This window comes from Pezoporus flaviventris, unplaced genomic scaffold (genome assembly GCF_033815535.1).
Source record: "Pezoporus flaviventris isolate CSIRO_AGI_PZ_B2104156 unplaced genomic scaffold, CSIRO_AGI_Pfla_v1 ptg000035l, whole genome shotgun sequence".
In the NCBI taxonomy this organism is placed as follows: domain Eukaryota; kingdom Metazoa; phylum Chordata; class Aves; order Psittaciformes; family Psittacidae; genus Pezoporus; species Pezoporus flaviventris.
Genome location: NW_026892583.1, coordinates 6,073,987 through 6,088,010, shown reverse-complemented (window position 1 = coordinate 6,088,010; position 14,024 = coordinate 6,073,987). Strand labels below are relative to the sequence as shown.

The 14,024-nt window shown below is 40.4% G+C and overlaps 1 protein-coding gene across 1 annotated transcript in view; it reads left to right on the top strand.

Annotated features, from left to right (window-relative positions):
- Window positions 1–6,255: 6,255 nt before the first annotated feature.
- The window catches only part of LOC133273802 (cytosolic phospholipase A2 epsilon-like), a 32,057-nt gene continuing 24,288 nt past the window's right edge, over window positions 6,256–14,024 (top strand). Inside the window, exons 1-3 of the mRNA XM_061462360.1 lie at window positions 6,256–6,364; window positions 6,805–6,840; window positions 12,094–12,166. Coding sequence (XP_061318344.1) covers window positions 6,338–6,364; window positions 6,805–6,840; window positions 12,094–12,166 — 136 coding nt within the window. The 5' untranslated portion in view covers window positions 6,256–6,337. The remainder of the gene's footprint in view (window positions 6,365–6,804; window positions 6,841–12,093; window positions 12,167–14,024) is intronic.

The following is a 14,024-nucleotide window of genomic DNA, read 5'->3' as shown; positions in this document are numbered from 1 at the left end:
ATGACACTGGTGTGACTATAAAAAAAAGGAAGTGCATCAACCTCTATGCTGTCCTGCATCACCTAGCAGCTATCCCATCAGCCTTTCCTGCAATATGAATCAAATCAATAAAGTTTCCCTCCATGAGAGAAACTATTGACAGTAACCTTTGCATCTCCTTTTCACAGATCTAAGGTGGTGAAGTCCAACAAGTCCTTTTCTCAGTTACTGGTAAACCTTTCATTTTCTCTGCCCTCTTAACCAGAAGCCAGTTTTCCACCTAATTTTCTTGTCCTTGATTAGGTTAATCTGGTGTTATGTCTCACCAGTAAAACAGCAGTAGTCTTCTGTGAGCAAAGAGGAACAGGAAGATGTCATTGTGACAGCTCAGATGTGTTCATAAGTTTATTTTTAAAGAATAATTATAGAACAGTTTCTGTTGGAAGAGACCTTAATGCTCATCCAGTTCCAACCTCCTGCCATGGGCAGGGACCCCTTTCACTAGACCATGTTGCTCAAAGCCCTGTCCAGTCTGGCCTTGAACACTGCCAGGGATAGGTCATTCACAACTTCTCTGGACACCCTGTGCTAGGGCCTCACCACCCTCACAGTAAAGAACTTCCTAATGTCTAATCTGAATCTAACCTCTTTTAGTTTAAAACATTATCCCCTGCCCTATTGCTACAGACCCTGATTGAAAAGTCTGTCCCCATCTTTCTTACAAGTTCCCTTTAGGTACTTGAAGGCTACAATAAAGTCTCTCTGGAACCTTCTCTTCTCCAGGCTGAACATCCCCAACTCAGCTTGTCTTCATAGCGGAGGTGCTCCAGCCCTCTGATATCTTTGTGGCCTCCACATCTCTCTTTGTACTGGGGGCCCCAGAGCTGAATGCAGGACTGCAAGTGGGGTCTCATGAGGGTGGAGTAGAGGTGGAGAATCACATCCCTCAACCTGCCAGAGATGCTTCTTCTGATACAATGAAATGGGGTTTTAAAAATGTGATTAAATATTTTTATTAAGTATCTTTTAAGTATTTTCAGGATTTTTCAAGATTCATTTTAACAGGTCCAGAAAGATGTAATAGATGTAGAGCACTTCATGCCTCATGTATTCCACTGCCTGTTTTTTGGTGGTTGCAACACTTGTCACTGGGCTTTCAGCTTTACTGGCCCAAGGTGTGGTGATGATGTGTTTTTTTGGCAGCAGATCCAGAAAATTAAGGTGGCTTAGAGTGAACTGAGGAAGGGGAGTCCATTTTAAGAACTCTGGACTTGTTGAGCAAGCCACTAAAACATTTTAGTCTGCTCAAAGTTTCTGGATTAGCAGCTTGATATTCTGACTTGAAGGAAAGTCAAGATGTTGAGTGTGATGCTGGAGTTGCCACCTGGCTCCAAGGCTCTAATACTGAATGGGGCTAGCACTTTCCCTGCGCTGGCCAAGCTCGGTGGTTATACTTTATTGACTTGTGAGTTTGCTCCACAATGGATTCATTTAGTTTCTTGTCTGGGGAAGAAAAGGCTTCTTCTTCTGTTCTATTTAGATTTGATCATGTTCAGATTGCAGTAATACCTCCGAATCCCGCCTTTGATGTGGCAGTGAAATGCAGTGTGAAAGGACAGGGGAGGAGATGTTTGTTCAAGTGGCTCACCAGCTATTAACCAAAATAACGAAGGAGAGATGTTCAGTATTACTGATGCTACTTTTTAAGAAAGCAGCTGAGGCTCAGTGACATATCAGATGGATTTTTCACAGTGATTCAGCGTTGGCATAATTGTTCTATTACATTCTATTATGTTCTAAAATTCAGGTAGGTCAACAATAATTTTTCATCTTACAAACACCCATTTGTGACCTGTCACACAAGCTCTGCTAAAGGTAATGGAATGATCCCGTAAGCAATTAGCTGTGAAACTTTGTAGTCTCTGTTAGAACTCAAACATCTCCCAGGGTGACTGAGATGAAGTTGTCTCTTTAATTAGCTGGTGACATAAGGTGACTTCCTGATATTCTGAGAATTGGTTCAGTTTCAAACTGGCTTTAGATTTCCCTGTAAAGCTCCTGGGCTATGTGTCTGCCTACATTTATGCTCAAGGAATTACTGGCTAATTAGCTGACACAGTTTGGTGCTGGTATTCCTCATGTCTGAGGTCTGGTTCAGGTTAGGGAAGAGGAAAAGCTGCTTAAACGGTGTCTGAAGTGCTGAACAAACCTGGAAAGGTGAGGCGACCTCAGACTGTTCCTGCAAAGGTAGAGGGAGATGCTGCTGGATGCTTAGATGCGCAGAGCACAGGGAGGGGCAGAGGCAAAGGTTTTGAGCTACTGAATTTTGAGACAGGGATTGGATTTGAAATTCTGTTGCAACAAAACTGAAGGCGGCAGGATTGCGTATATTGGGAACACACGGGCCAGTTCTGTACTGATGATTTTTGGATAGCAAAACTGCCCAACTGCTTCAGGTGAGTGACTGGGAGGAGCAAGATTTTATCTCTCAAAAATGTATGAAAGGCATGTGGAATCATCTTAATCAAGTTTCTCAATAAGCCTTTTGAAGGCAGAAGTCTTTCTTCATGTATGTCTTAACCAGAATAGTACCTTAAGTAAAAATGATCCCCCCTCCCCTGATCAGCCACTGTGATCTATCTCTTTCTTGACCAATTTGATGTTTTTAATTCTCAGGAATTTAGATTCGGATTCAGATTGAAGGTCTCTGTGGCTTACAAATGGATAATACAAAATTTTCAGACTATGTCAACAAATTAATGTGAACATTTATATATATATGAATAAATATATATAATGCCAGAAATTTTCTTTAGATTAATGGTAGGCCAAAAAGTATCTAACCAAAGCCGAATTTTTCAGGGACTGAAAGTGATACCATGGGGAAGGAAATGTCATTTTTCATCCATGGTAAATCCTGTGTGTTGAGTTTACGTTTATCATGTAATTTCATGTAAATGAACTTGGAGCTGGACTGCTTGCTCTCTTATTTGACTGGCAGGATGAGGTCTGTGTAGGTTTGGTAACTTACGGAATCATTTGAAAAATAAAGAAAACACTGTGAAAACTGGAGTCAGGGCAAATCCCCAGTTATAGATCTGACACTATATTTGTTTATTTGTTAATTTACTCTAGTTGTTAATTCTGGGTATTTTTTTTTCAATGTGACAAATAGCTACCATTTTGTAACACCTTTGGCATGTTTCTGTGTCTTTACCTTTGTTGTTACATTCAACATATTTAAATGATGACCCATTCCTATTGTCATCACAAAGGCGGCATAAGGATACTTTTCTCTTGCAACAATATGAAATTCTCCAGTAGTGATACATTTTTGTAGTCCTGGATTATCAGAAGGTGACAAATTTATGTATAAGGTAATTGTGGGATATTGGATGCAGCTGTCATTGCATCTGCAACCTATTGCAATTAGATACACAATGATCTGAGTATCATGCTGGGGGAACTAGTGCTTACAACAGGGTAGTTTAGGTGAGTTTTGACTGCTTCAGACCAACAAGATATTTATGTTTGCTCCACTTTGCCTTAATTAAGACATGGATACAAGATCATGTGTATATAAATGAGCATTACAAAGTAGATGGAGAGCAAAGGAAAATTATACCTTCCTTTTTACTTTCTTTGTTATTGCTCGGAGCTTTAAAGAGACTGCTGTGTGTTCCCTGATCAGTGACACAGTCTCTCCAGTCTTTAAAAATCAAGGTAAGAGTTTAAGCAGCATGTATATCAAGATCGCTAGTGATTTTAAATTATTTACTCCAGAAATGTAGTTGCTAAATGAGCCGGTCTATGGCTGTTTAGACTTTGGGCAACTTCACCCATGAATTTCCTTACTGCCTGTTTGATGGTTGTCTTTGAAAGTCTCCTTGAATTGTAAAGGAACTAAGAAAAAATGAAAAAACCCAACATGATACTTAACCTTTGAAATAGTGATCTTCTTGAAATCGTAATCCTAGAGATACATTTCTACCTTTAAAATGTCAGTGGGACGAACAAGCAGTAGATTAAGGAGTCCTTACAGGCACCAGCGAATAAGCCATCACCAGTTAAAATTTTCTCAGTGATGACAAGGACCTATTGTTACGGGCGTTTTGAGCATTCAGCACTTAGGTCTATGATGAACTTATTGCATGAATGAAAAAGTGTTGAGATCATAATTTTTGATTTGCACAAAGCTGTTAAAGATACTGTATTCCAAAGGCTTCCTGTGTGGCTTGGACAAGCAGTGTTTAAGGGAAGACAGCGCCAGCTACAGAACCTGGTGGTGGTCATGAGCAGGAAAGGAACAATTATTTAGGAACATGTTTTGGGTATGGCAACAGTGACATTTTGAGAAAGGGAAAACATAATCTGAACATCAGGAAACCATTCAGCTGGTAAGATGCACTGACTCCGGAATAATTAGATGGTATCTCACTTATGCATCTTAAAAGCAATGTGGGTAAGAGACTGTAATGTCAGGGAGTCAGCTGGGATGGTAGAAATGTGTATCGGTATATCTGCTGGGACAACTCAGAGAAGTTGAGTTGGATAATCTACCCTCTTTCCTTTGACTGAGGGTATTTTGCAGACATTTTTAATGAAAGTAGATTCCCACTTCAATACTGGAATTCCCTGGAATTTTTCCAGAGAAGCATTCTTCTTTCCAAAGCTGGGAAGACTAGTTTTGCAAGAGTGCAAGTGATCCTCAGCTGTGACTGCTCCGCCTAAGTTTGTTCATCAGTATTTAACACAGATATGTTGTAATGAAGATAAAAGTTAAGAGAGGTATTTTGTCTTTGGCGTTAGAGATGCTTGTGTCCATGGGAAATATCTTTTGGTCATTCTTTCAAGAGCATTTCAGATGGTAGAAGTTCATATTTATAAGTAATTTTCCTTTCATGCCATATCTATAGAGAACACTGTGCAAAGTGTGACTATGGAATTATCAGCAGGTTATTAAATGCTTTAGATGGACACCACCAAGATACTACCGATGCACATTTTGGATAAGACCTTCCAAAAAGTCATCATGAGTTTATCACACAGGCATCAATATTGAAGGAAGCGACTTGTTGTCCAAGGAACATCACTATTATATCACAATCCTCTTTTAACACACAACTCCTCTCTTCCTCTGTGCAGAACTGTTTTGCACTGGCCCCTGTGGCACGGGGGAGCGCATTTAGGCATCATCCACTGCAGTTTGCAAGGTTACTTTCTTTACCAGCATGATGTGACTTATTATGAATGAGATTGATTTCAAAATAATCACTTGGATCTTATGATGCAAGAGTGAGTAGTAGCTGCTGCCTGTCATCAAGCAGAGAGGCGGAAAGAGTGTGGCAGAGCTGGAGTCTGGTCTTGCATGCTCCACAATATACCAGTCTGCACATATATGCTAATTTACTGCTATTATTACAGGCAGTGAGTCACTGCACACCAGAGTGAAGAGGAATCAAGGAGCGTTTTGTGCCTCAGTGTTTCCCACAGGGTGCTTCTGGGGTCACTGTGAAAGCAAGCACATACAAGATCCCTTTGAAATAAGCTCTGAGGATGGGTGAACTGCTGCTGGATCCCTGGGCCCACGCAGGAGAGCACAACCCTCTCTTCTACCTCACCCTTCCACTCCCAAGTTTCACCTACTGTTTATAGCTCCTCCCTTCCTTCCCATTGCATTTAAAATCAAACTGTGAGACTTCTTGATGCGGATTCGCCTATTTTCTAGATACACACTAAATATCCAGGCAAAGAATATGGAGAGGTCACTGAGTGTAGCACAGAGGTGTAGATTCAGGGGAGCATGGGTCCTGCAATTACTTAGTTGTGGTACTGCGATGGGGTCACTGCATGCTGCTATGGGAAGACTGCTACATGGGTTTTCGTTCATAGTTTGGAAAGAAGCTGTTGAGATCTCTCTCTCCACCACCCTGCTGCATGATGGTGGCAGTGTAGTTATTCTGGGAGCTGTGATTTAATTAGTCACAATTGCTTTGCTTGGGGGCTAGAGGCGTTGCATGAGTTGTGTAGACCTTTTTATTAGCTGTAGTATCTTCACGAAAGAAAGCCCTGGGCAGTAAGGGGCTTCAGTGCTGTCGTGTTCCTCCCCCTCCTACAAACATATCACAGTAGGTAGAAAAGAAATTTCTCTTTGTTCTGCTGACTCAGTTGAGGTGCTCTAATAGGCTGCAGGAAGCAGGGAGGGGACTGCCTAATGACTGGAACTAATGAAGGGGTGGGGCAGGAGAACCTTGTCATAAAATCCCTATTCCTCCACCCCTAATCTGCATGAGGAGTTCCTGCCTGCTGTACGACTCGGTATCTTTTCACATTGGACTTACATGCAACTGAGGCTGCAATGGGATCAAATTTAAGTTCAAATGAGGTAAGCAAAAGAAGCTGATAACAAGGCTAAAGTGGGTAAAATTGTTTGACATTCCAGTGAAGTTGATCACAGAGGAGAACAAGCTGTTTGAGGTGTACGGGCAATCCAAGGAAAGAGTTTGCTGTTCCTCAGATCTCATGGTTGCAAGAATGGTTTTCCTAGTCTAGCCTTTTGTAGAATCTCGTGGCTTGTCTCCATTTTCAAGCTATGTTTTAGGACTAACAATGTTACTTATCGTGCTTCCTTAAAGAAAAGCTGCATGTGAAGGAAGTAAGAAGCTGGCACAGAGTTGTGATGGGTTTGGTGGTTGGTAAAGCACCTAATGAGTGTTGTCAATGAGCATAGCACTAAGTGTGGCTTTGAATGAGAGATGTTGAATGTCAGCCTAGTTTAACATGTAGCTTAGTTTTCTTAACTTTGCCTTGTGTTGTTTTTCCTAGACTATTACGGGCACCTCAGCACCAGCGGTGAGAACGGTAGGTAGTAATTAGCTGGCCCTTCATTAAATGCTGTCCAGTGCTGAATGTAGAGCACCAGAAAAAATGTTAGGAATTCAATGGCTCGGGGGAAAACTGTACTGCAGTATTTACTGAACACTGAAAAGCCAAGCTGCCACTTCAACTCTGTAGAGGAAATACTGCCTTGGCTTTCAGTAAAGTTTAAATACTCTGGCTCTATTGGTGTCTGATGCTTGTGATGCTGTGAGCAGTTGTTGCACTTTATCTGGTTTGGTTTGTGCTTAGCCTAGGTTACTTTTTAAATCCTCCCTTTCTTTGTGTTTTGATTTCTTTTGCTTAAGCACCCACTTATTTTCTATGTTATTCCTTCATAAGAAGACTCCATTTAAATGGGTCTTTCAGTTGTTCTTAGTGTTCTAGTATTCTTTGTAGTCTTTGCGTTGTAACAGCCTGATGTAGAGCTTGCAGTTCTCTGTGTAACGTGGTGTTTAAACTGCAATGTTGGAACAGGTGAAACTATGGGAGAAATGTGTTGTGTTCAGCCTCCTGAGAAGCCCAATCTCATCAGGCTGGTAGGAGTGGGAGCAGTGCCCAAACGTCTCTGAATGTGAAAAATGAGCAACCAAGTGTCTTGTAAAGGCTGAACTGAGGATGAATCCTTTGCACAGGCAAATGAAAACTCCCTGTGTGATTAGCACATTTCCATGTTAACAGGTATTAGCATAAAGGAAAATATAGCAGTTAAACTGCTGTGAACCAGTGAATGGGAATAACAGCAGTTGCCACAGGATGGGGCTGTCTTCGGACGTTTGCAATGGGCTTGGGGCTGCCCGTATCAGTTGCAACTCTCTGGACATCAGTATTTGGAAAGATAGGCTATTGTCCCTGCTGCAGTGATGAGGGGTTTCCTAGCCTGGCTTGTTCTGGACTTCGGTTTCATGTGGAGGGTTGCAGTGATACAGATTCTCCCAAATGGTGGCAAATCTGATCTGCTTCAGGTTTGTTTGTTGTTATTGGTAGCATCTAATACCTGATTGTGCCTGAGAATCATTCTCTGTTCAAAGTGAAATACTGTGGAAAAGCTAAGCCTTTGCTGCTTTCGAAAGGTAGCTTTTAAAATTATGTTTAGGCCTCTGTGCATAGTTTCACAGTCCTAAGGAAGTATGCTAGTATCATTGAGATTGTTACTTTTTAGACCTATAAATCTAGCCTGTCTTTGGAGGATCAAAAGGGTTCTTTTTATCCTTAGTGCTTTTTACATTCTTAGTAGGTCCCTAGGTGTGAGACATGTATGGTTCAGTGGCTTTAGACTGTGCTTCTTGTCTTTAGGGTGTTTAGAGTGGCAGAACTGACCTGAATATAGTATGTATAGTTTAGAGTAGGATCCAGAGCTCCTTCTTTCTGCCCTGGCTTTTCAAAATTCACCGAGGCTAAACCTGGGAAGGACCTGAGGTTTTTTTTTCCCAACCATGGAAGTTGTTATTTATTACGTTAAATAAATAAGCATAGTATATCCGAGTTGTTTTTTGTTGCTCTGGCTCACTTAAGGAAAACAGCTTTCATTATCAGAGGCAGTTTCAGTGCAACCCGTGGGATGTGTGACTTCAACTTGACTGGCGATTTAAATTAAAGGGAATATGTAAAATATCTGGGGAGAATATATTGGTAGTGCCCTTAAGATGACAGGCAAAAAAGCAACACTTTTTAGGTGATTCATGTTACTGTATTGTATCAAAATAATATAGATTAGCATGGTCTTGAGAAAAAGCCATGTTGAGCTGTGGAAATGCTTGACTTGATTTCTCTTCTAAGATGTGGATTTATTCTAACATGCAAATCCAGCTGTGGAGCTGAAAACAGGAAGAGAAGAAAAATGACATGAAAATTGCAGTCTGGAGTCACACAAGTTTTACATAGCTCTTGGAAAGAAACAGGCCTTGAGTCACTGCTGCTCCATTTGGTTTTATTCTGGCACAACCCCAGTGACTTCCACTGACCTAACAAGACCCAACTATGGAACATTTTAAAATGGCTGAAATAAATACAAAACACGCAGTACAAGCAAAAAGTGTTTCTTATGCGTTTGACCTTGCCTGAGGTGGCAGACATAGTAACCTAATGAAATACTGCCTGTCCTTGAGGCTCCAAGACTCGTTGAAGTTTAAAGGTGGCACATACCTGACCTAGGTAAGAAGCAACACAATGATCTGTGCTTTAAAGCCCTGCCATGCTTTCTGACAGGGCAAAGTGTTTTATTTGTTGGGTTTCATAGTACTTAAAGTAGTAGTGAGATTTCTATTCCTTTTTGAAGAGAAAGTTAAGGGAAGAGTGAACGGCTCCAAATAGATCCGGCACACTGTTTTACTTTGATAACTGGCTTTTCTCTAGATGTACCTTGGGAATGTTGTATGTATTTCATTCTAGTCTCCTCAAGAAAAAAAATGAATCTATAAAAGACCTTTAAGCTTGGAACTGAGCAGTTTTTGAGCTCAGTTATGTAAGTCTTATTCACAGGGATGAGCACCCATGTATATGAACACTCCTATTGACTTCCCTGGAACTAGACATGTAAAGATTGCACAAGTTTGCCACAAGACTTAATTGAACTTTTATCTGACGTAGGATAGGGTGACCAAGTCCTATGTTTGCAATCTGATGTGTTTAGGAGGTTTTGACAGTGATTATTAAAATGCCTGGCTTGTGTTTCCGGCTCATGAGGTAACAATCATGTCTCAGACAAAATAAATACAGAAGCTGAAAGTCAAAGGGCTCATAATAACTGACCTAGGAGGCTGCTGGCCTCAGAACTTACCCAGACTGATATGGTCATCATCACATTAAAGGGAAAGATGTGGAAGTCGCTGTCTGTTACCAGCAGATTATCCAGTTTAAGATACACCCCTCAATAGTTTTTCTGTGTGACTAAGAGGCTGACAGCTAGATTTGACAAAGCATTCTAACACCTAAAAGTTAGGAACTAAAAGGTCTGACTTCCAAGTCTCTGGTAAGGGAACAGACTCTACAACCCTGAGTAAAGCACTGAAGATTGGCTCAATATGCTTGGAGAGTTAGATAACAGCAGAATGGGAATTGTAACAGCTGAGCAGGGAACTGCATAAATAAGTACATCTAACTAACAGAGACAACTGTGCACAGAAACACTCTCCTTAAATCCTATGCCTGCGTGCCACTCAAGAAGGCAGAGAGATACCACTATCCACTTGAGATGCACAAAATGAAAGTCTAGATGCTTGTTTTCAAAGAGCTGAGCAAAGGTTCTTCCTTTCAAATGGCGTCATGCCTAGTCATTATAGCACTTCTCTGGGATGGAGAACTTAATGTTCAAGTCCGTTTCGTATTCAAGGGATACAAGCTACATCCTTCCTGGGTAAAGATATGCTCCACTTCTGATGAAACAGCACTGCTAAGGACAAAAGCATTTAGGATTTATTGGGTGGGAAAGCAGGGGCCAAGCATAAATGTAGCAAACATGTCAGTAGATTTGGCAGGTTTAGACAAGCCTTAGCGGTTGGTCCCTGTGCCTAGGAGTGCTTCTGTGTTTTACCCAGTTCTGTTTAATGCATAGAGAAAAGTAGCTCTGGCAGTTCAGCTATACAGTCTGGGTGTGATTTCTTTTGGATGCTTTTAATAGAAACTGTAATTTTTAATTTTTGTTCAAAACCACTACTTTTTCTTTCAAGGTGTGCCTGTCCAAGTTTTTGTTTGTGGCCATGTTTGAGATAAGGGAGCAGGTAGAGGTGTGATATACTCTTTAAGACAGCTGAAATGTCCCACAGCTGAGAATTCAAGTGCTTGCAATCTGTGCACCCTAACTGTGCTCTGTGCAGGCACCTGGACAGGTTAAGAACAAATGTGCCTATATCAGTGACTGCTCCAACCCTCCTGCTGCTATCTCAATGACCTTGATCTTCAGGCCTTTTGCCAGCCCAAAAGGCAGTGCAAGAGGATATGCCAGGGATTACCCAGGCTGTTTCTTGGAGGCTGTTCTTCATCTTTGGTGATTTTTTTGGACATGTTAAGGTTTTTGTGGGTGAGGACAAGGACTGCTTCATTGTACTGTGCTAGTGTTCAATGTCACGCCATCGTCCCAGTTGCTTAACACTTTGTCAAAGCATTGTGAAACACTTCAGGATACGTGCTACAGCTGGAAAGACAAATGGTTTGGGAAAATGTATAGCATGTATGAGGGTACATTTTAAAGTTATTATCAGTGCATCGTTTTTAACTTTTGCTGCTTATTACTAATGTAGGCACTTCAAATGCACAAAGTAATAAAACCAATGTTGTTTTTTTAGGAGGCTATTAGATTGGAAAAGTTTTGAGAGGCAAAACACCTGTTTCTGTTCTAAAACAGAATTAGTAGACTGAAAGCTAAATACTGCTCTTAAGCAAGTGTACATACGTTGGTTTTAAAAGGAAAGATGGTACATATGAAACAGAGGAGGTGTTAGTGTGGGAGAGGAAAATGTCAACTAGTTACTCCAGGTGAAATGGGGAAAGAGTCAATTTATAGCTTGAGGAATATGAAGGTATATTAGTATGAACCATGGAAGTTATGAAGCTTCATGGAAATAATATCTCTGAGCTCAAGGTGTCTGATACCTTGTCAAGTTGTGAGTTAATTCACAAGATCACCTCTGGAAAGAGTTTTGTAGCTTTCTGCTGGGGATCAGGGCTGAAGATAAGAGATGGATCAGAGTCTTCATGCAAAGCATCTCATCTCTGTCACCTGCCTTTTATGATGTGTGTGTGAGCTGGTGCTGGTGCAGGAGCTTGAGCTGGTGCTGGTGCAGGAGCCTTTGCTGGTATGTGGTAGTTGCTCAGCTCTATTTGCTTACTCTGAGTTTTTGGTGTCCAGGAGTCTGTTCTGTTGCGGGCAGTGGCGTGTAAGAGATGAGGACACCCATACATGTGCTGTAGGGGTGTTCATTGTGATAATGATGGGGTGGTGTTAGAAATAAGCTATCTTTATCAAATCAAATTCTCAGCACCTACTCTCAACTCATATGTGGTTTTGAAATCTGTTGCTTCTATTTCAGACCTGAACAGAGTTCTGTGCCAAAAATCTGTATATTTTTTCCAGCTTCTACAGTTGATTTGATAAATGATATTGGCTCAACCTTAAAAACCTTGTTTTATCTCCATCCTTAGAACTTTGAGGTTCCAGTAGTCTGTTACTATAGACCATAATATTAATCTCAATGTTGTATTTTTTTATTTTTGTTTTTATTTCTTTGAATTTTCATGCAGAGACCAGTATCTCCTTTCAACTTGCTCACTGTAAAAATACTAAGAGTGAGGAATGCCCGGAAGGCAGACTTGTGTGAGTATTTCTACTATTGTTGGATGTTTCCTATAATTCTTTCAAGTAAAGAAAATATTGGGTCAATATTATTGTTCTTAAATTGTGTGGGAATAAAAAGGTAAGTTGCTGCAAGTCTGCAAGAATTATTCTATGGTTATATTGTAAAGAGACTAACTCCAGCAAGGTGGTGCATTTGATCTCTTTCATATCACACTCCAAGAGGTATTTCCTACCTTTGTGGCATCAGACTTGGCTGCTCTTTAAATGATGAACATTCTTGTACTTTTGAGTAGGAAACCTGAGTATTCCCTAAAAAATTTCTGTATAGAAGAAAGGAGAGCACTGGTGATGCAAAGGTAAAATCAGCAGTAATAGGAAATCCTATAAGAGCAGAAGTACAAGGAACACGTTCCATTACTTCCACAAAATTTATAAATATGTAAGAGGAGATGAGAAAATCCAGTGTGTCGGGGAATTTAACCTAGAGAACAGAGCAATTTAAGTCAGAGAGAATTAAACAGAGCGTTACTGTGAGAGTTTTGAAGTACTTTAAGTGAAGGACAGCAAGGGAAAGCAAGAAAAGGATATCCAGAATAGAGGCTACAAGAGAAAAATCTCAAAGCCAGATCACAGAACCAATAGTAAACAGTGAAAGAGCTCAAGACAGAAGACATCTCTGCACTAAGGAAGTCTACAGCATCTGATGATATCCAACTGTGGAAGCTCTGTACCGATCCACTTTGTCTCTGCAAACTAGTGGCATCGGCTTATTGAACGAGAGTATGAACGCAGATTTGAAAGTAAAATCCACGCTGAGAGAATGAGACTTGCAATAGGTCGAAAGAATGGTCTTTTCACTGTCCAGATGTGGCACTGACGTGGGGGACTGGTTTAATTCCTCGCACAGGGGAGGCACTGGTTTAATTCTGAATTTTCCAGTTCATTGAGGAGCTTCTGTTTCACACATGCGGATCCTCAATAACCCGCCTTCTGGGGGCACTGAGGCTTCTTCAGGTGCCTTACAAAACACAGTTGTGCCACTGAGTCACTCCTATGGGGAAATCTGAATGGTTTAAAGAGGCCGGAAAGGAATGAAAGAAAAGTGTGAAATACAGGCAAAGAGAATAAGAAAACTTAAATCTAAAGACCACTAGAATAAAACGGAAATATGTAAGACAAAGAGGAAAAGTCTACAATATATTGCCCAAAATCTTGCTGAACATTGCTTAAAATATATTTTTTTAATAATTTTTTTTTTGTACACATAAAATTTCATACATCACATCACAGTTTCTAAGGAAACCACCTGTAAATTTTAGTTAATCTGCTATGTATATTGAGGTTTTTTTCTTAGTGTGATCGGATAAGAGTAGAGGGAAAACTTATCTGTGATTGGATTTGATGGTTTCTGGCAACAGGGATGTGGTTGGAACATGTGGAAGTTGTGATTAACAACAGTATTTATGAATGAATGACTAGTATCAGTGAATAAATCTCCGCTGCACTTACTTGTGGCACTCTGGGTTACTTCTGCATCTTCTGTAATGTAGTACTATGGTGCTTAATTTTTTTTTTTCCTTTTATTTTCCAGCTTTAAAAATTCTGCTATGATTTACTGAATGCCTTATTAACTGCTTATGTCTTCATATTTTTTACTCTAGAAATGACAGATGATCAAACTGCTTTGCTTTATGATATGTGTCATTTGATGCATTAGAGAAAGAGAGCACTTTGTAAGATAAAAAGTTCTGGGTTTCTTAGCGATTACAGACTTATTTTTATGTACAGAAGCGCACATTTTGTTGCTCATAGTTGCTTGCATGACTTTTTATTTAACAAAATCCAAATGTTCAAATGCCTGAGTGGTGATTTGCAC